Source organism: Leptonotus elevatus, chromosome 11 (genome assembly GCF_054856555.1).
Source record: "Leptonotus elevatus isolate MCC_2025b chromosome 11, RoL_Lele_1.0, whole genome shotgun sequence".
In the NCBI taxonomy this organism is placed as follows: Eukaryota; Metazoa; Chordata; class Actinopteri; order Syngnathiformes; family Syngnathidae; genus Leptonotus; species Leptonotus elevatus.
This window is the reverse complement of record NC_141249.1, coordinates 5,465,668-5,488,916: the sequence shown is the minus strand read 5'-3', so window position 1 is coordinate 5,488,916 and position 23,249 is coordinate 5,465,668. Positions and strand designations below refer to the sequence as shown.

General features: G+C 38.7%; 1 protein-coding gene across 1 annotated transcript in view; it reads right to left on the bottom strand.

The window, feature by feature from the left end:
• Window positions 1-23,249, bottom strand: part of cachd1 (cache domain containing 1) — a 70,671-nt gene that overhangs the window by 12,783 nt on the left and 34,639 nt on the right. The window contains exons 3-16 of the mRNA XM_086090109.1: window positions 22,104-22,252; window positions 17,016-17,122; window positions 10,722-10,848; window positions 9,113-9,257; window positions 8,733-8,949; window positions 8,500-8,649; window positions 5,385-5,651; window positions 4,898-5,047; window positions 3,487-3,610; window positions 3,288-3,405; window positions 2,522-2,690; window positions 2,273-2,415; window positions 905-1,086; window positions 486-596 (exon numbers count right to left, since the gene is read on the bottom strand). Of these exons, the coding sequence (XP_085946235.1) occupies window positions 486-596; window positions 905-1,086; window positions 2,273-2,415; window positions 2,522-2,690; window positions 3,288-3,405; window positions 3,487-3,610; window positions 4,898-5,047; window positions 5,385-5,651; window positions 8,500-8,649; window positions 8,733-8,949; window positions 9,113-9,257; window positions 10,722-10,848; window positions 17,016-17,122; window positions 22,104-22,252 (2,159 nt within the window). The remainder of the gene's footprint in view (window positions 1-485; window positions 597-904; window positions 1,087-2,272; window positions 2,416-2,521; window positions 2,691-3,287; window positions 3,406-3,486; window positions 3,611-4,897; window positions 5,048-5,384; window positions 5,652-8,499; window positions 8,650-8,732; window positions 8,950-9,112; window positions 9,258-10,721; window positions 10,849-17,015; window positions 17,123-22,103; window positions 22,253-23,249) is intronic.

Here is a 23,249-nt window from a genome sequence, read left to right as displayed (position 1 = left end):
CCTAGTAAATAGTTGTTGCTACACTGTTGAAAGTGGCGCTATTAAGTCTATACTCTCAGGGATCATTTCTATAATTCTTAACTTGAGAAATGTGTTTCTAAAGTTTTTGGTCTTGAAAGTGGCGCTATTGCACGTTGCAATTTTGAAGTGGAAACGTCAACAGGCCAATCTCAAAAAGCTTCAGCAAAAAGAGTATGTGCTGAAAAGTTTCTGCAATTATTGCTACAGCGGGACTGGGTCGCTGTTGCAATAAGACAAGGCATGTGGAAAAACAATGTTACACTTTGGGGGGGCACAGTACCTAAAGGACATATTTGGATTTTTCTCATGCATTCAAAATAAGCATGTGGACAAAAAGCTTGTATTCTAGTTTCTCTCTCTCAATGTTGTTTACTGGAATTTAATCAATCATGCAAGACATCTGAAATCCTCTTGCAAGGGGAACTGCAATTTGTAGTAATAAAGTAAAGCATCTATCTTCTTACCTGGAGGCATGGATGGTGTGGCTGATGGTAACAACGTAGCCTGCGCCGCCCACATCCAAGTAAGGCCCAGTAAAGGTGATGAGGCCAGGGTTAGCCACAGCGTGCTGGTACCTGGTACGTGACGCAACATGGAGCAAAGGTGGAGTTCACATATTTGGGATCAAACACTAAAAAAATGATGTCATTTAGCAAGGCAACATTTTTGTACAGCACAAGGTATCGAACAGCTACATCTAATACAATTTGTCTGGAGAGGTGTCTAACGAGAAAATAATTTACAACATATTGACACAATGAGTGAAAATCATTGTGCACGCATTCAGTACGCCGACACACACACACGCACCCCCCCCCCCCCCACACACACACACACACACAACACACACTTGCCCCTTCATTTCATCCAAAATAAGCCTCACCATTGTCTGCGGGTCGGGTCAAAGGCTTTGTCCATCAATGATCCAGGGTAAATCCGGAGAACCCCACTGGGTGTTGCTATGTAACGCCGCACAATGTAGCAGTTGAGGCTACTCATTTCCATTAGTGTCATCCACTCATCCGTGACGTGACTGGTCGCCATAACCTCGTTCCTGACAGAGGACTGTGGTGGTGCAGCAGGGAGTATGTGAGAATACAGACAAGAAGGTAAACAAGTGATGGCGAGGGACATTCATTTCAGGAAACAGTAAAAAAATTATTTATATATATATATATATATATTTGACAAAAACAGGTCACATATTCATCATATAAGCTCCCTTTAAATGCCCCAAGAATATCTCATAATTGTATTATAGCGATGTAAAACTTTTTTTCACAAGGAACATTCAGCCCATTTTTGTACCAAGGAGGCCAGACCAGTCTTAGATTATTTTAAATATGCAATACATAAAGTTCTAACACCACCTGGACATCAAAACTTATACAATAGAAACTTTTGCGTCTAACAATGGAAAAGTTTAAAATGGCTTACCATAAAGCAAACTAATGACATCTACACATTAGTTGCCATGACTACTACTTGAGGATCAAAAAGCACGATAAGCGACCAGGATTCTAACTTTGGCCACAATGCAGGGTGGGACATTTGTTGTCATCAACACGACTAGGGAACGGGCATTTTGGGCGTGAGTCTGAGCTCTACTGTTCTTGGTCAGTCTTTGTAACATACACAAAAAAATTATACAGAGCCACTTATGTTTTATTCTTCTTTATGATGCTTTTTTTTTTTTTTTTTACTGGTGCAACTAGTCCTAAAATACAGTATTCTTTGGTTGCACCGCATTTTATGTGCAGTAGGCTTATTTTGTTCCTAAAACTTGGCATGTTTTAGCCATCACAAGTGCATCAATCAGAATTTATTGAAGCGATAAGTGATCGTCACATGATTTGGACTAGGATAGTTCTGGCCCATGTGACAGACATTTGACACTGCTGGTGTGTTGTTGTTTTTTTAAGAGCGTCTGAAAGGGGTGATTGGTCACATGAGGGGGCCTTAAGACCTGGAAGGGCCTGGGCATCGGAACTGCAAGTGTGGTTGAGTTCAAACCCCTTACACCCCAGCACCCCCACACCAGGAATGCAAACAGACTGCCAAAACCACATGGGGGTTTTGTCCCCTCCTTAAAGATGCAGAGCTTCATTACCTAATACAGAAACGCTCTACTAAATCTCTCTCTCTTCTGCGGGCGCACATTTATTGCCAGTATGAGTCATGAATATAAATATTTGTATTTCAAACAATGTTAACGAAGGCATCGTTTGCATGCATTTTTGTTGTTGTGTACCTTGAGGCCTGGGTTGGCGATGAGCCGTGTGTTATCACTCAGATAGGCTGTGTAGTGCTCCACCATGCGCTTTGTTTCTGGCTGGCTGAGGTGCTCATAGGGAGATGAGAAGCTACCAGCTGCCAGCATCACTGTGGGGGATTCTGAGAAAGGCAAAGAAAGGGACATAGAGGTTTTCAGAGCTGACATCAGAACAAACACACAAAAACAAAAATTTGGTGAGTCGTGAGGAATTTAGCTTGGCCTTACCAACAGTGGCAAGCTGTTTAAAATGGAGGCAAGAGCTAGGCTGACCCAATAAGTCCAAACGATGGTACAGGAGCTTGGAGCTGGGTGCCGTGTTCAGGTTTTTGAGCTGTTTCACTGGAATCTCTGGCTGCACGTACACGATGCACAAGATGAACGACGTGTCCTGAACCTAAAAGGCAAGATAGTTGGTTATATTATACATATGCATCTCTTGAAAGCGAAGTCAACCTTAAACATTTCTTGACAATAATATGTTATATTTGACCTCACAAGTCTAAACATGACATTCTGATTAATATTACATTTATGGATTATGAGTTGTGCAGCAAAATCCAGCCATTTTTATCCATCTCAGGGGCCGCCATTTTGCCACTTGCTGTCAACTGAAGATGACTTCACAGTTGCTCAGTCAGGGCTCAGGCAACGACCAATCGCAGCTCACCTGTTTTCTGAAACAGAGCTGTGATTGGTTGTTACCTGAGCAACTGTGATGTCATTTTCACTCAACAGCAAACAAGCAAAATGGCTGCCTTCTGATATTGATAAAAACTGCTGGATTTTACTGCTTAACTCATATTCCACAAACAAAATATCAACCAGAATACCGTACTTAGACTAGCGGAGCTGCGTAGAACATATTATTGTCTAGATTTTTTGGGCAGGTTGACTTTCATCTTGAACAGTATTAAAGTATATGCAGTAATGCACAAAATGTACCACTGTGCCAAAAAGTGAGTACAAAATGTCATTCTCCTGCAACACCTACCAGCTTCCAAGCGTAGCTGACATTGTATGCATTTTTGCTGTTGTCTCGGAGCCGGTTCGTGTGCCAGGACAAAGATGAGTTCACTGGAACCGCGATGACTTGACTGCCCAACGGGAGGCTGCAGGAAATGCAGAGCATTCATCAATAACATCATGGGCAGCAACCTTTTTTCTTTTTCAACTTCCACAGCTATTCTCACTTGAGGATGTTCTGTCGCACAACATGGAATCCAGGAATATTCTCATAGTGGATAATGTCTGTGTGAAGAGGAGGCTCGGTCATCAAGTAGGGCCGCGTTAGTGATGGGTGCATCAGGGTATAACCTGGGAAAAGCAAACGTGCCCATTAAAATGTGCTTATAGAACACCAAAAGAAAAGAAAAAAGGACTACAAACTAGAAAATTGAATGCCCTGACAAAATGCATGTGAATGATGATGATATGCTCTCCAGGGTGCTTCAGAAAGAAATTATTTTTATTACATCAAACAGCATATCAAAGCTCAAATCCTATGCAAATACGGCCCCTGGAGGCTAGCGGCAGTATTGGGATGGCGTCAGAACAATCTGATTGGAAGAGAGGATTTCACAATTAATCTTCTAACAAAAAAAAGTAAAGACATTTGGTGAGCAACTGAAATTTGAGCAATGGTTCTTCCACATGTTTGAAAAAAACAAGTGTTCCGCTGCCATTCACACAAAGCACTGGATGATGTAACGCAGTGCATGTACCGTAATTTCGACATCATTTAAAAAATAATAATAATAATAATCACAAATAGGGGACCATAATATACATGAGTATTGAGTACAAGAAAAATAAAGAAAATTTGTCAGATTTTGTATAAGAATCATATATGCATATAAATTGAATACCTTCACAGTACCTAAAAGTGTAAAAAATGCTCATATCAACTTATTTCAATGTGAAAAGTAATTATTTTATGATAAAAAAGGCAAAATTATTGGATTTATTCCTCTCTGTGCTACTTTTCATTCAAATTGTGCATTTTCATGTAAACATATGTCCACTTTTTCTTCTATGTAATGAAATAAATTTAACAAAAATAACAAATGCAGTCCCTTAGCAAAGCTAAATACATTTTAGAAAGAAAGATTGTCATTTTGAGACTGGAAGTGAGGATTAGTTACTTATAGGAGAGGATAATCTTTAGCAAACAAGCGCTCTTTGTAGCTTGCGACTCAGTGTTGAGCATGATAGTGCCATGATTTTACTTTTAACATACTGTATCCAGAGCTTATCACACGAGGATGAGGACGTGACAAAAACAAACAAACAAAACAAATCCACATAAATACGGGGGAGACCTGAGTGAGTATGTTCCTACATTGTACAGTGTGGGTTTAATGTCAGCTAATAACTTTAATAGTCATGTTTATGGAGCTGCTTCATTAATAAGGATAGCAATAAGGGAAGAAAGAGACTTTGAAAAAGACAACAGTGATTCAATGTTACAAATCTGCAGCCCTTGACTGATATTGTTGAGTAATAAAAGGTTAAAAGTTCTGAGGACCAATGCAAACATTTAAAGAATAATTATAATCAAACATTTATTTAAATGTGGTCCTACCAGACTTGGTTTGGACTGACCTTTGTTGTCAATGAGGAAGGTGTACGAAGCCAGAGAGTCTTGATAATATGTGACATCCTCCAAAATGTAGGCCAGGTTCACGTCCACTCCAACCACACCCAGGAGCAGGTTCCCGAAATAACACGGCCGACTCACAGTCATGATAAAGCCTGGAGATAGAGAGAATGCACACAATATGCAGCATTTCAAATCAGTCACATTTTATCTCGTGCTTTGCTTTATCTGCAACCGCTGTCATTCAAAACACAAACATATAAATGTGCTGCCTGTTCTCAACAGAAGAATAGGTTTACTTATAAAATGGAATGGACTGTCATTTAAGCAATTAGGTAGGTAAAGAAAAAAAATATCTTGACATTTTTACATTTTGCATGTATCACTACTCTCTACAGATTCATTTATTTTAGCCAATCACAAATCTTAAATGATCAACATAAGGGTAATATATCTCCTGCCAGGTTGTTGAGTCAGGTCTTGATCACGCACCGTCTCCCATGGGGTCAGAGTAGGGCAGACTGAAGCGGACGAGGTCGATCATGCGGTTGGGCAGGTTGATATAGAAGCGGCCCACTGTTGTCTCCAGGTTGCTGAGCTGGTTGAGCACCATCATGCTGCCCTTCACCACAGGCATCACGGGCGCTGCGGCTGATCCAAATGACGACGCTACAGGGAAGCGGTCGACGCCATACTTCACCCAATTTTGCTCGGCAAGGTCTCGCAGGAAGGCCAGCTCCTTCAAACCTGTTATTCCCTCTGCAGAGAGAGGGGCGAGACACAGCAGTGGTAATCACACCAAAATGTTCCATCTAGATTATTACCATATGCATAAATCTCATGATCTGGGCAACTAATGCGTCAAATGTAAGCATACAGCCGACTGTGTTAATCTTACAGTTGAGCCAAGTCTTATCTCACGCCTTTAAAGGTCATTTCATGTAGCCGGGATAACCACCGCTGGCCCGCAGCTGTCACCTGGAACAGTTGGCACCTCGGACAGAGTGCAGAATGTCTGCCACAATCCAATCACTGACTGGATTACAGAAGAATCCCTAATTAATGCCAAGGCTCGTCTGTGGCTCATCGTGCAGGCTGACTAACACGAGGCAAAGTCATCACGGGCGGCAATGTCAAATCGACACAAAAGGGGGACTCTTGCTGACAGCCCAAAAAGAATGCAAACGCCAAGATATTCAAAGACTCAAAGCAAATATTTAGAAAATATTAAATGATGACCTTCAGTGGCGGTTTTAGGCAGCATTGCTCCCAAACCAGAATTGAGAATCTCTGAGCGATCAGCAGCACGTGCATCGCTAATAAAACTCAGGATGATAGATGTTTGCTTCCTTTTCATCCCAGCCCTCTTGAAATTGGCGAGGTCCTCTGTCACTCACACACATGCACAATGAGCCATGCATCCTTTGAAGTCTCACTCGGTCCCCTCTTAGATGTACCTCATTTACATTCCCGGGTGCAAAAATTATTTGTTTGCTAATGCATGCAGTGTATGTGTGTGTTGCAGAGAGGGGAGGCACTTAGAAGGGCCACGTGGACAGACAAGGACAATAAAATAGGAAAAGGAATCACGTACAAAGAAATACAAAAAGGCCTTTGAGGCTTCTGAGCACTTTGCTATCCTCCTGTCTTCACATGCAGGAAGCAGATTTATCATAGTCTGCTTCTGCTGCTGCTATTACATGATTTCTTCTAATGGAATACATTAGTTGTTAATTTAGCCTTACTTTAGCATTTGTGTAATTTCGCACTGTGCCTAAGGAGCTTTAAGTTCTAATGAAATAAGGAAATAAAACATGACAAAATGTATTACTGATCAGAGATAAGACAAATAGCACTTCATTTTAAAATGTAACACACTGTAACAGTAGAAGTCCCATTTGACTATTAGTTCAGTGTTGGTGTCTTCATGCTCTTTGTGAGTGCTTTCATTTAAAATTTGTTTGTTTGTGTGTCCGCTTGTCCCGTTCAAATAAAGTGCATCAGTGAGTGTGGCCTTTTTTCCCCCTCCCCCCAATTCGAACGATGGCCTATTTTGAAGGTTGCTGATAAGTTAATTTTTGGCATGCAACACAAAGCAAATTGACCAATTGACCAAGCCACAGCTCGTAGCTTGAAAAACGTACCTCTGTAATTTACAATCAATACAAAGGCTCTAATAAAGGGTTAATAAATCTTAATAAAGTCAATTGTGAGGACATGGAGTAGTTCTTGTGTTAACCTAGCACAGGGGTCTGCTACATGTGGTTCTTTAGTCCCTCTCCTGTGGCTCCCTGTGGATTACTAAAAAATAATAATAGTAGAAATGAATATTTTTTACATATTTATAGATAAAATATTCTTCAAATGAATTACTGAGATATATATATATATATATATATATATATATATATATATATATATATATATATATAGAGAGAGAGAGAGAGAGAGAGAGAGAGAGAGAGAGAGAGAGAGAGAGAGAGAGAGAGAGAGAGAGAGAGAGAGAGAGAGAGAAACGATAGATGAAAAAGTTGTCGTTTTTTAAAATACCTATAAATGCCCAAAAAGTTAGAGGGAAAGCAGAAATGTACCCAGAAAAATCAATGAAATTGCCCAAATGTTAGAGAATTTAATAATAAAAATAAAAAAAGCAGAAAAGAAAACTCAAAAAGTAACCATAAAATGTCCAAAAACAAAAGAACAAAAGGCAGAAAACTACCATATCAAATGTCTTTGGAATTGCAAAAATTTGTAAAAAAATAAAATAATAATAATAATAATAATAAAAAAAGTAGAAAAGAAAACATTTGAAAAATAACTATAAAATCTCCAAAAACAAAAGAAGAAATCCCAAAAGTTACCATAAAATATAAACAAAATTGCCCAAAAAGTCAGAAAAGCAGGAACAAAAAATGTTCAAAAAACTAAGCATAAAATGTCCAAAAACAAAAGAACAAATCCCGAAAAATACCATAAAATGTCCACAAAATTAGCAAAAATGCCAGAAAATAGCAGCAATAGGAAGAAAAAATGTAAAAAAAAAAAACAACAACACAAAATGTCCAAAAAGGAAGAAGAGGCAGAAAATTGCCCCCCCAAAAAGAAGAAATTTGACAGAAAGTTAGTAAAGTCTAAAAATGTATGAAAAACTAAGTATGAAAATTCACAAAATAAATAAATAAATAAATAAATAAATAAGCCAAAAACACTAGACGAAAGGTAGAAGAAAATGAATCTCAAAGTATTGGATGCTTCATATTTTTCTGTTGTGGCGCAACTCTAATTACTTCCTTACAGTACATTAAACTAACACTAGCACATTTTTTCATTAATCACAATATTCAAATACATTGCAGCTCCAGGCAGATTTTTGGTCATTTATTTGCCCCTAAAGTTGCTCTTTTGACAGTAAATTTTGCTGAGCCCTGACCTAGCATAAGCAGGCTCGAAAGCTTGAAGAAGTTCAGATAAGAAATTACAACTAATAGCGTGATGAAGGGAACAAACACTCTCCTCGCATTAGGCTTATGAAAGCTCCCCCTTTGTGTGGAACATACTTTGGAAGTGCATGTGTGTTTTCCTAAGGTCTGCTAAGTGGTGAACTCACCATTCATGAGTGCATACGTGAGGATCATGACAGAATTGTTGAAGTGTCGGTTCTCTTCTTTGACCACACTGAGCGTGGCTTTCTTCTCCGGCTCGGATGAGTCTCGAGATGTAATCCCAGACGACAGGTAGATGATAACCATGTCTGTGGCTGGCGGAGGACAAGGACACAAACATCAGATAAAGAAGCTTGTTTGTTAAGTTAATAGTCCCTGAGTGCGTCCATTCCCTTACTGGTGCTCTGCTTGCTGAGGCTGCTGGTGTTTCTGAGAAGCTGGAAAGACCTTTGGAAGCCCGCTGCATGTTGTGTGGTGCCATCATAGGACTTGATGTTGGAAATGAAGGTGCTCATCTTTCTCTTTGTCTCGCTGGTGGCCGGAGAAAGCAAACTCTTGTAGCACTGGTCCAGTGAGCAGGAGCGGACCACGTCTGCCACTGACAGAACGGCGATCTTGACAGGAATCAAAATGATATCAATAACCATGGTGATGCAAAATCCATGCCATCAACATGTTTGTTTTCATAATGATAATGAATTCATGAGTACCGGTGTATAGGGCCTTGCAAAAAAAATTTAAGTCACAAAATAAAACATGGAAAATTGCTTTCCGTACCTTGTCATGTTCATCTATTGCATTAAGAATAACCAATGCTGAGTCTCTGGCAATTTGAAGTTGAGTTTCAGTAACAGACGCGCCGTGATCCACCATCACAACAATATGTTTAGATTGAGGACGCACTGCCGAAACATATACAGGCCTGTGGGAAATACACACAAATACACAAAGCCATATCAGTATCCTGATTCCCTACTCAGTGATTCTGAAACTCAGTGAAAACATTATATTTGCCGCTGCTTTGCTTATATCGTAATTCTATCTCATGCATTTCCTAAAAACAATTCAGAGTCAACAACGTTTAGCAAAGTGCGATTAATAACCCATTCATTCAAATCATATCTAAATAGCACAATGACCAAAAAAATCTTTAAATTTTTCACAATTCTAAGCGATGGTTTTTACTTCTGGATATGTGTGCGTTTTATGACTGGTGAATGTGAATGGTAAAATAAACAATGACTTGTTTGCTTGTTGGTGGGAAAATAATGGATAGAATTTACATTAAATGCCAGAATCAAAAAATGTATTCTTAATATAGACATATTCTTATGGGAAATTTGTATTTGGACATGACTCCAAGCCACCGCTGTCTACAAATTACCTCTGCCACTGATGTTGACTGGGTTCACTTTGCTTTTATATATTGTAAATTGACAAAAATTTCCTCAATCTGTTGGTTAAAGACGTATTTTTGGTCCTCACAATGTAGTATGTACAAGTACACACACACACACACACACACACACACACACACACACACACACACACACACACACACACACACACACACACACACAGAGTGAAGTGTCACTGTGTATCACAACTTTATGGCTTGATCTTAAGAAAAATCCGTTACTCCAATAGCTATATGTTAGCAACTTAGCAGCATCATAATGTATCTTTGCAGTGCTTTTGTTTGTACAAAGACAGTAACCTCGCCTGTTAACCATTTTCTTTTTAAACTTATTTATTCTATGGTTTCCTCTAAGTGTGTATCGCTGTGTGTGTCCGTGAGCACGTGCTGGGTGGGTATAGAAGGGATCTCGGAGGCTAGAGGGGGTTAGCTCGGTGTGTGTGGTCTGTGGACAATAACATGGGGCGGAGAAGTGGAGTAATATACTCACAAAGCTACATCCACCCTCAAAGCAAGAAAAGGAACACAATCACACTAGATATGTGCCAGTTTACAAGCCCCAACAAAAACAAAAGACATGACTGAAAATTGTCAAGGCACCTCTTTCGTCACCCAAGTGTAAAAAACATATGTAAAGGTAAAGGATGGAATTGAAAGAGATGTCTTTCAGTGGTAGTCAAATAAAAATCACAACAGTGGAGGTGTGAAATTCTACTGAGCTGCAGTGGTACCCAGTCACATTCCTGCCATTGTGTGGTCAAGGAGCATGCCGCCAACATGCCGCCTGGGTCCCCAGCAACTGGTATGAAGGTGAATGGGTGAGAAAGAGAAAGGCATGAAGATGGTGAAGGAGAGGAGGACTAAGACTTCTACTTCAACTGACTGAGGAAGGCAGAGTGTGAGGAAGAAGAAGATAAGTATGGCCGACAGTGCCCACAGAGAGAAAAGTTAAGAAAGTTTGTGTTCTACCTGCTGCGGTGTTCATAACTTCCTTTACAGTGAAACTTGTGGGCTGGGAAGACGGTGAAGATGCCCTCCTCGGAGCTGAAGTACTGCCACTTGATCCCTGGGTTGGATTTAAGATTGTCTGCCAACACTGAACAGAGAAGACAACTGGAATTATGGGATTGATGATGTCTGGTGTCATTCCGAAAATGCATGCCATGTTGTAATGCAAGGATTCTGAAATGAATTACCCCCAAAAGTGGGTAAAAAAAATACACTCCTAGATTTAATGCATATCTGGTGGTAAGAACTGCAAAGTTTGTGCTGCTGGTTAGATAAGGAAGCATAAACATGTTTGCAAAGAGTGTGAAGGTTTGTAAATTGGGAAGGAGGGAGAAAGAATCCCCTGTATGCGAAATGGTGACCAACAAAAACCTCCAGAGGAAGTGAAGGTCATAAACATGACCAAAGAGTGTGGATGATAAACAAGCAGATGCAAAACACTCATTAACAAGAACAATAGAAAAGCTTGACCGTAATTTGCCGCAAAAGTACCGATGAGCCTAAGAATCTGGAACAAATCATCAGATCATCTCCTTTCCCACTCTTGAAAACTTACAGGCAGCAAGAACTAAGACAAAGGCCGGCAAAATTCTCTTCTACCCTCCACATCCTGGTCACCACCTCTTCCATTTTCAGTTTATTAGGTTATTTGACAGGGACATTGCAATTAAACATTACAAAACAAAGCTTGCAGCTGATGTTGAGCATATAGAGTTTAGCAGATGCTAATTTACAACTCCCATTGTCCCTGGTTGAGCTTTTCACAATTGATTCACAATCTAAAATCCCTTAACAATAAATCAATCATTTATAATAATAGAGTGCAATCACGCTTGTTGATTGATCATTCACTCCCCCCATTCATTCACTGCATATGGGCACAGTTTTGACTCATTTTCAACCAACTTTTAAGTTTGGAGGTCAATGTTTTAAACTCACAGATTTCCAGAGTTTACTGCTCTGATATGGAAAAAAAGGCTGGCTGACCAAATGTTCCTTCCACCGGGTAGGCGCTATCAAACTATACATACTAAAACCAGCAGACATTCCAATAGCTTCTTCCCTCCTGACATGAGCTTTCAAGGATCATTTAAAATATTTAGTTTAGTTTAGTACTTCTGTCCGTACAGAACGAAGGTCAAACTGTCGTTTGAGAATTGTAGTTTAATTTATTACATAATACTTAGTGACATTTTTTTATATATATATCTTGCACTCAACCAACATTCTATATTTAAGAAAAACTAAAACTAGTACTAATTTTTTGTTTGTTTTTTTAACTAAACTTAAATGAAGCATTTTTGGAGAGAAAAAAGAAAACTAATAAAAACTACAAATAAATAAATAAAAACTAACTGAATTAAAAAACACAAACAAAAAAACTCAAATTTAAAAACCTAATAAAAAACAACAACTATTATAACCCTGCTCACAAATCCATAGAGGCATTTTGCAAATGTTTGCACATTTCTTTTGTGATAGTATATTACCATATAGCTCCAAAATAGTCACTTTTCAGTAGATCCCAAAAACGACGGGTTTGTTCAACCATTAACATTGCATCATCAAAAAGAACAACACTTACACTACAGTAAAAATGACACCCACGTGTGGACTGACCAATTTTTTAATATATATATTTTTTAAATATTACATTTACCAAATTGTAATTTATGAGGATTTGGTCCAATGCCAGCGATATATATTATTGTAGTTTTGTCATTCTGCATTATTTGAATAACTGTTGTAGGGGTTGCTACGGTTAAAGAACGTTTTGGAGTCTTACAAGCCACATTCGCACATAAGCACAAATCATACAAGGCTGCAATTCTTCTTCTTCTTCTTTGCCAGTCAACAGCAAACAACTATCCTGTCTGTTTAAGCATACAATTTGGTACAAACTGATGCCATTTTACAAACACATTTGGATTAAAATATAAGTGACAGTAATATAAAATAAAACATTTCTATTGCTATTTCTCTTGAATTTCCTAAACTGGGGTACCATGTAAACGGTTAAAAATGTTTATCTTGTCTACTGTAGTTGATTTAATCACAGTTTTATATCATTATTATTATTATTATTATTATTCATTCAATCATTATTATCATATCATTCCAGCAATGACCACATTCTCAACCCTAATTATTTTTGATAAATATGAATCAGCTTTGGTGTAATACTGCTTAGTTGTAGTTCTTGAGCATTTGTTCTGCATTTCTATTCTATAGCATTCGCTACTGTCATTCATGTTTATTAGCGACTGAGTACCGAATCAACTCAAATTAACAAATGAAAAATCCTTTTCTGTTTAAAATAACTTACTTTAACCTCAAGGATCCCGCACACTAACCTGGCCTACAAGCTAAACCCAAAATGTTTTTTTTACTTTTAGTTTTTGATCCCATTTTAAATCCATCCCCGTTGTACTATACTAGCCTAATCCTAGCTAGCGCTAAGCTACAAGTAGCTTGTCTCTCAGATTCGGCCAGCATCCAAGTTCGCAAACTTCCTTTCATTTGTTGCTCAGACGGCATGAGAGGTCAGCAGTGAGGTGTTGATACACCAATCCGATGCCAGCCAAATGAGACCAACGCCAGGCGTCGGTCCAGATGTCGGCACGTCGCGTAGAAAAAAGTTGTAAATAGACACCGCATCGACCTCAACTATTACATACCGTCAGCGTATGTGCGAGAAGTAATTCCCATCCATACAATCGGCGGCGGTAGTCATTATTTCTAACAGCAACACGAAACCTCTTTATAGGGGCGGGATATAAAAACGTAAACAAAGCGTACCGGTTACTTTTTCTCTCACGATGTCCTCCCACATGAATGAAACCCTCTGGCTTTTTGCACAGTATCGTATATAAAAGTAAATCCTACCTGCTATATCCAGTCGCGTCCCCATGTCATGCCAAAGTTTGGCTTTCATACCTTTGTCTGCATACCCTTTAACGGTAATATCATAAATGCCGGTCTCTCTTGAACCAAAGAGACAAATTCATCTTTTCGATCTTCTGTCCAGACAGACATTGTACGTTCAAATGCGGAGGGTACAGGCGGGTGACAATGCGCAAAATGAGCGGGGGAAAAAATGGTCCAGGCTTTCCATCAGTACTGTTTATCCGCGTTCGTCACTTCTTCTTCTTGCCCCGTGCGCTGATTCGCTAGCCAACAGCCACTCCCAGTGATCAAATGCCCCAACACCCCCAATGTCGAATTTGTGGAAACGTCCCCCCGACGTATTCCAAATCGATCAGACTTAAAAACAGTAATTTATACACTGATCAAACGGCGCATGCCGTCAGTCCAACGCTGTCCGACTCCAGACGTTGGATTGGTGTATTTAGGCCTTAGACGTAACCAGCTAACCGAGAGACGCTAATCAGTCAAAAATTCCTGTTGCTACGATTACGTTAGCATCAGTATTGCTCATCAGTGACTCAACTGTTAAGACTGATCGGGCTCTGGATCCAACGGGTCACAGGTTTGAAACTCATGGCAAACCAAAAAATGGTAACTATTTGTTGTCTGCTTGCTGGCTGCTGTTGAAATGCCCTTGAAGAGGGAAAATGTATATGTGGTGATAGGGGTGTTCCAATTGAAATATCCCGAAATTGACGTGATGTGTAACATCATACGTCTTTGTGTCTATTTGGACGTACATGCGTCGCTCGCTGCTGCATAAAAATGTCAGAACGTGTGAGGCTGTGAGCTGCAGCCAGTTCTGTCGGCAAAGTGGGAGTGAGCTACGTCGTGCAGAGGCTGTTTGGTTACAAGAGGTCAGATATGATGCAAAAAATATAATAGTTTGCAAATTGTGCAGCTGTTGCCATTAAAGTTAAGAGGATGAGCAGGCACGCGAGAAGGACATGGAAAGAAACAACTTGTGTTGTTTGGCGTGAACAAATGTTCATTACTGGAGCACTCTTGATTAGACGCACTTCTTATGAAAAAAACAGACTGTGGTTGGATAATATTGACGCGGTCGCGTATTGTTTGGCCAAGATAAACAATCCGCGGTGGTTATTTTACCGTGATCGGTAACTCGCCATATAGTTGACGTGACTTTTGACTGTTGACGTGTTTTGCTAACCGGCCGCTAAACTAACGTGCTCTCGACAAGACGCCGTGCTAGTTGCTGTTGCGCAGCGGCATAAACATGCACATTCGCATTGTTCATACCCGCTAGTAATGTCTACAAGCAATCATGGCATTTTCTCGGTCCTCTAATTTACCATTTAGAGACATTCACGGCAAAATAACGCTCACAGGAGGGTTGCCGGTTACGGCAAAATAACCACTGCCTAAACAGTCGCAGGGGAAAACATTTTTCAACAGCACACTTGCCTGCGATGTACAGAGCATGATGCCACAGACTGGCTGCTACCGTATCGTTTTTGTTTTTTGTTTTGTTTTTTTGCCTCTACAACACGAGGATCAACCACACAGGAAAAAATAATGGACTTTCTTGACTCATGCAATTTGTCACTGACTTCTGAAGGTTTGTGTTCTGTTCTCTGTATTTGCTAAATAAATGTGCTTTATGTGCTTTAAGCGGTTATGTTACAATTAGACCTCGCAGGGTAAACACTACTGGCCTGTTTTTATTTCCATTTCATTCCATTACGGTTGCAATATTTGCACTTTGTTCACATTTCAATTGTGGAAAAAAGGTGGCTTGAATATTGTGTAGCAATAAAAGTTCTATTATTCCAACGCACTAATTACAAATCTATTGTTCAGTAATTATTACCAATGTTGTAAAAAATATCACCGCAAATTTCTTCGTGATATAATTTTTAGGCCATATCACCCACCCCTATTCGGTGACATACTCTTATAAATTCCAGCTAACACAGAGAAACAATCCTTTATATTACAATTGTGGACTGCAGATGAACTGAACACTGAACTTTAATGGAGAAGTGTGGGAGAAATCTGTGCTTTTTGCCCATAACAGATTATCCATAATTTTTTCATGACTGCAGAGTAAAATAATGTTGACATACAATGCACACACCAAAGTAATGGCTGAGCATTGAGAGGATAGTAAAATCCGGATGAATGGAAGTGAAAAGATGGATCTAATCATGGAGAACTCTGACTCAGTTTTCTTGAATCTACTGGTCGTTCTATGTACCTGAATTCATGTGTTTCTGCTATTTGTATTTTTGATGCCGTCTTCATTCATGGTTAGCTGCCATCATCCCTCCTGCCTTCCTTCTGTAGCAAATTGTTTGGAATGATCCAAGACAAATGGCAGAAAATGAATACGATGAAAGCACAAGGAGGGTCAAGGCGAACTTAGCAGGGGGTAGAGGCGTTTGAGTAAATTGAACATAGCGTGGGAGACTTACAAGAAAAATAAAACCCTGCTAATGGTAACAGACTCTGAATGATTAGTTGGGAGAAGAGCAGCCTTGCGTGTCTGGAACAATATGGAGCGATGCAGAAGAGGAGAAACAGATTCAAACATGACAAATGGGAATGAAGGTGTACGACCACAAAAGCCTCTGTACGGTGGAGAACTAAATGCTTTGGCATGCCACTAACCCCACCATTAGGAGCTCTGAACTATAGTGGAATCTTAAAAAAGGCTGTACAATTTACGAGCCAAACTTTTCAGGGAAAGTCTTAAACTGTCATTGGCTATATGTGAGGCAGTTCGGAAAGCATCTAATGGATCCAATCTGTATGAGGTCAATGTTTCGATAACATGATCAACACATGACTACAACAATACAATTGAAAAAAATAACTGTGCTACATTTTCAAAAGTTTTCTCTAACGCGCACCCAAAAGGGCCTCATGTAAACATCCACTTTGGCAAGTATATTACACTAATGCACAACAACTTGCATCTCTAGGAATATACTATTTTATCTTCACATTGTTGGCAAAAATTATAATTAGCTTCAGAATTAAACCCGATGATTCAAATTTAAAGTGAGGACACATAGATAGACAGAACTTACCAACAGGTGGTACAAATCATTACAATTTCAGAGAGTGTGTTCAAAGGCAAAGAACGTGCATTTGATGTCAGGCTGTTGAGAAAATGATTTCAAATGAAGTGTATAGAACAGGAGTGGAAAATAGAACATAGTGACACACACAGCTCATTATTTCCATCTCAGTCCCTACATTACACTACACTTGCACATATCCCTAAATGAAAGAAAAGACAAGTTGTGAAGAAGCATGCAGGTCAGTGCAAGAAAACATCTCGGCAATGTGCAACAAACACACCTGAGTTAAGGTCTCTTCCGGGGTTGAAAGCTCGGCTGTTGACGGTGGGAGAGAGTCTGTCGCAGCAGATGGTCTTGGACACGTTGGCGTTGAAATTTCCATCAAACCTAAAAGAGGCACAAACAGGCACAACATTGAAGAATTTATGGAAGACTTCCAAACCCATTTGTTGGCGGAGCGGCTCTGGCTTCTCTCTCAGCACCAACAGGTTTACCACTCCAGACTTTTATGTCCAATAAAAGTCAACTCACAGGTATTGCATGCACCCCTGACTGTGCTAATGTGCATGTGTTAGGATTTCAACATCACTATTGGCATGAATGGCAAGAAAAAATGGTTTGTTGTGAATTAAATGAAATTAAAGAAAACATCTGGTGAAAAGTAATACCCTGTTTTTTCATTCAAGCTACATTCATCTGTTGCCCAGACCTCTTATTAAAGTAGGATTTATGACTCTTCGTGAATAACATTTTCCATGGAAAACTGCCCAAAACGTGTTTTCCCCAACAAAGTAATGTTCCCAGATATACATATGACTTGAAGAAAGTGCTCTTTATGTAATTAGATAATCCAAATCAACGCTGGAAAGGTCCATTGGGAAGTATGTCTATAAAAACACCAAAACCTGATTCCTCTTGATTCACAAAAAAAAAAGTTTCACAAAAAATTATTATGAATGTAATAGCACACCTGTAATAGTTGCCATGCTTAATATGACTACTATTTGCATATTGATTATCCTAGCCAGTAACAGGATTACTATAGACAATTTACAATCCTCATTTATTTGTATGAAATCCAATTCGATTCTAGTGGGGTTGGTTTCTTGAGCATCAAGTATTTCTTTTATAGTTAGTGTTAGAAAACCATTTATATGGAAGCATGGAACTGCCAATTAGGATTAGGTTGTGTTCGTTTCAGGAGGGTCTGTTTTTTAAATTATCAACAAAAGCAATGGCAGCAACAACAACAAAAAACTCTGCAAGTAGAGACAGAGAAAGTCGGACACATGATGAATTCCAAGAGTGGAAGAAGGGGGCCAAAGAAACGTCAACAGTGGGACTGAAAGACGGTGACACACGGCCACACAGTATGCACACCCACATGTGCTAAAGAGGTGACAAAAACAGCCAGTACGTCTTTCAGCATAGTGTTTCTACACATGGCTGATGCTAATACTGAAAAATTAAATACCAATAAATATGCACTTTTTCCAGATGATTTTAATGTCTTATTTGTATATGTAATTTTTTTTTTTAACTGCTTTCCACAGCACATATCTCTGGAATGAAGGGCTGACAAAGGGGGAGGTATGCAGAGAAGCAGACTGTTCTGCACTGCACCAAGGCTGCAAGCTTTGATCCTTCCATCGCTTCAGTCCGACTCCCCCTCAGCTCAGCCACACACACACACACACATAAAACACACGCTCTCTACACACTTATTGGCTCCCTCTGCTAGCCGACCTGGCCCTGGCCCAGTTTGATTGGCAGGTGCTGTGATGTACGGCTTGCGTTTGTACTTCACTCATTTAGTGTCCCATAAGGCCAAAGTCATTACTATTCTCCTTAAATCCGGTTTGCATAGAAGGTTGGGCAGGACGCTCAGCAAAATGTGCGCCAGATAAAAAATACATTTGCAGCTGCTTTGAATTCCACATCAAAACCTGTGTAACGAGAGCGAGAGAGTGAGAGAGAGCCGGGAGGGGGCTTCCATTCTGATCAGGAATCTTAATGAAGGCGGAAAAACAAAAATTGCTTTTTGCCTCACCAGACAAAAGCACTGAAATATTCCAGCACAATTTTCTTTGTACAATACGAAATTTAATTGTATTCAAGTTGGCATTCACGGCTACTGCAGAATGCTTATGTAAACATGTCAATTTAGAAAATTCATGGAAAATCCTGCACTGATTTGCACATACCTGCCCAAAAGGGAAATGTTCTTGATGCACTAATTAGATATGAGCCTGAAGATGTACAAGATAGCGAGCACCAGCAAATGACTGGCACAATTTTTTTTAAGTATTCAGACTGACTGCCTCTTTTCGGGGGACTAAATAAGATCACAGCAAGAGGCAACATTTTTAAGCAGAATCTTCTCATCAAACAAATTAAGTCAGGTGTCTCCGCGTGATTGTGAAGACAGACTGCAGCAATCATGTTGGGATGTTACTGCTTCTTACACACATCACATCCGTTTCTATTTTCAGGCAAATTGTAAAGGGAAGACAACAGTGATTGTAGCATAATACTGAAAGTTGAGCACTGTGACCTCAATAGTCTTCTAAAATTATTGCCTGCTCGATAACTGATATATTGTGACATATTGTGAATCCTTACTTGAGCCCCTTCTAAACTGATCGAACAGATACTCCAAGACACAGAAGCTTAATTTAACACAGAATGAGTGTCACCTTCACCTTCTTTTATTAACTCCATGACGTTTTTTATTTTCAGTAAACTCATACGGTGATTAACAAATTGTTCTCTCAATAAGAATGACAAAATACAGACACCTAAAATTGGAAAAGCTCTTTTTAAAGGTGGAATCTTTAAGTCTTGCATTTATTTCCTGTGTGACCCACAAATAATGACGGCTCATAAATGCCAACAATATTTAAAATGTCATTTGACAAAAAGATTCAACCTCCAAGCTTTCCGTGTTGCTCTCCCATGGAAATGGGAATTGAAGCATCCTATTAATCACTATTTAAAATCATTATTTAACACATAGTGGCATTGTGAATTTTATCTGCATAACCCCACCCCCCAAAAAATGCATTCCTTAAATTTGCAAGCTGTTCTAATGTGCAAAACTAAGGAAGTGCGCGCACATGTGCATATCTCACAATCGCGCACGAGCAAACGAAAATGAAAGCGCATTGCCCCCTCCCCCAAGGAAGACGCTTTGAAGTTTTTGGGCCTATCAGCCTCTACTTCATCCTGCTATGTCCAACGTACCCCAATAGCCCGATGAGTTCCCACATCATTCCAACTCAAGCACCCCTCCATTTACTGTCACAATTTTTTCAGCCTGACTGTCAAAAGGATGTAAATCCATGGCTTTAAGACTGAACACGAGCCACATAAATATCAGCTCCTGTCTATGGCTACAGGTGGCCAGTTGGTCCTGAGCCAGACGGCCTCCCCCCTTCGGGACTGAGATGACCTTGGAGCAATTGAAGTTTGCACTGCAAAAGCAAACAATCAGAGAGCAATAACTGCTTATGGCGAGTCGGGGGAGGCAGACAGAAATGGAGAGTGAGAGGGATGAAAGATGGGCGACAGCTGCACCACTGTAGATTATGTGAAAGCAGCACTCTTCCTTTGCTTCACTTTCAACCTGATTTCAGTCCACTGGAATAAGCGACTGACTGTAACGGTGTGCCTTCAGTGTGCCTGTACCCGAGGGCAAATTACCAGTAGTATTAGTGCTACAAATTGTACAAGCAAACGCAGACCAAATGATAGCCTTTTCTGTCCTCTTCATAAAAACAATCCCTATTTTTACAAATCATGAACGCAGGCTAGCCAATGTGCATTAAATGGAGGACCAAAAATACCCAAAATAAATACACACATATACATATATACATATATATACACATACATATATACATATATATACACATACACACATATACACATACATATATACATACACATACACATACACATATATATATATACACATACACATATATATATACACATACATATACACACACATACATATACACACATATACATATACATATATATATGAACAAAAGGTAAAAATAAATACAAAAATAAAAAACGAGACCTCAAAACCAAAATCTAAAAATATACCAAATATAAAAATACATGTAAATTTTTTTTATATATATATATATATATATATATATATATATATATATACATACATTAAATATCAATCAATAAATAAAAAGGTTCTGCTCTCATATTTATTTATTTCATGTTGCAGATGCTGTCAGCATGAAATGTGTCATGAAAAGTTATTCAAATGAGGGGGTGGTCCTACATGTGTCTTGGGTTGGCAAACGGCCTTTCGATGGTGGAGTGTTCTCTCATTCACTCCAGGCGAACAAGTCTGGCCGGCGTGCATGGAGAGCTCTAGCAATGGACAACTATCGTGTCCACTGTCACCACAACTTGCGACAAATAGTTCAACCCAAGACACACAGACAGCATCTGCAGCATGAAATAAATAAATATGAGAGCAGAGCATTTTTATTTATTGATTAACATTTAATTTAAATTATATTTACATTTATTTTTGTATTTATTCCAAATGTATTTGTATATTTATTTTTTAAATGTTGTTTTCTTTATTTTGTATTTATTTTTACTTTTATTTATTCATGTATTTATTTACAAATATATATGTTTTTGTTTTTATTTCATTTATATTTAGTTTTTGTTTTTAATTTATGAATCATATTTTTTATATCCGTTTTTATTTTCACTTTTATTTGTTTATTTATTGATAGATTTATTGCATTTTTGGTCCATACATTCAGAAAGAAACACTACATATTGACTTAACCTACTAATGGATCCCCCCACCCACCAGAAATTTTCACTGTAGCTTAAATACTTGTTAGAAGGTTTATTTTAAAAAACGAAAAAAGAAAAAAAACGTTTTGTTGATGTGTTCAATTATTAGTAGGTTAAATTAAATTGGGCCTATTCTTTTTGACTGTCACTCATACATGCACAGCATTGCATACTGTACCTACAAGTTTGAATGCAACTACAGCCTTGTGGTCCACCACTTTCCTTTCCTTCTGGTTACAGTGTATTCACACATATCTACACTGAACATTCAGTTAAGACTTTGATGTCATCCGTTTTCATCTTGTATTTCAGATTGCAGCGAAGTCGGAAATAACCAACTTGGAGCTTATTAGGTCCAACCTCAAAGCCTTCCAGTTGAATATAAAACCAAGTGGCTGTAGCTGACAAACAACCCCACTGGCATATTAAATGACCCCTCAGTTATGTTTATATTGAAATTGAACATTACGACAGACAGACAGACACTAAAGTGGGAGATGAAAAAGCAACAGCAGTTGTTACTCACTCCATCATAGATGTTGGTATGGAGCAGCAGTCCTGTATTGCAGTGAGAGGCGAGGTGAGGTGTGCAGTGTACGAGGCCTCCACCACCTGCTTGTTCCTGTTCACCACATCAAGGTAGCGGTTAAACTTCTCCCGAATCTTCTTAGCCAGCTGCACAGAGGGAACACAGTCAAGTTACAACCACAATATTAAACACACAGGGACTTATGCTAACAATACTTCCCTCTTCCACCACACATCAATTTGATACTAACATACTTGGCATCATCAAAGTTAATGGGAAGAGGTACGTCCTAAGTTTTACAATGAAGCCGTTAACTTCTTGTATACACTTGCATCACAGTTAAATGTTTAAAAGTGTGTCACGTTAAGTTGATTTCCTCAGCAACACTTTCTCTGAAGGGGAGGGACATATTATAAATAATTAGCTTTTTATAATGGGAAATGCAGAGTATACTATGTCTCTGTCATGCAACATCACAATTGAAGAGTACATTTTGGTGTTGTTTCGTCTTATTATTAAGGATCCACCTAAATGAAAATTCTTGGCCAAAACCGAGAATGAGGAAACCAATGCAAAAAAACTGAAAAACTTAAATTATAATACTGCACTTTAAAAACCTACCAAATAAAAAAACAAAAAATGTCATTTTCTGCATTTTCGGTGACTGAATTTTCGATACTTTCCTACTTACGATATAAATTTAATAACTTTAAACATAAATAATATTAAATGAAAGTTAGTTAAAATATTACTCAAACCATTGTCTGGATATGTAAAAAAGGTTATATGATGGCATCAACCGGAATTATTTGAATTTTCCACATTAAAAAAAAAAGTTCAAATTGGAGATTGAGTATTAGAAGATCCAACATCTTAACCTTGTGCTATTTTTTCCACATTTAAATACAAATATATAATTAGAAAGTCGTTTGTTGCATTGTGAGTGTAAATTGTAATTAGTTTTGACATCAAAATAGTTTCGTGAAAACAAACCTGCTTTATTTATGGGAGCAGTTTGTCAAACAAATTACTTACAACAACAAAAACTTTTACTGTGAAAGTTGATACTTTTCAAACCTTTGGGAAATAAAAATACTGTGAAACAAGAACATCACTCAAAAGCAAGGTATACATACATATATT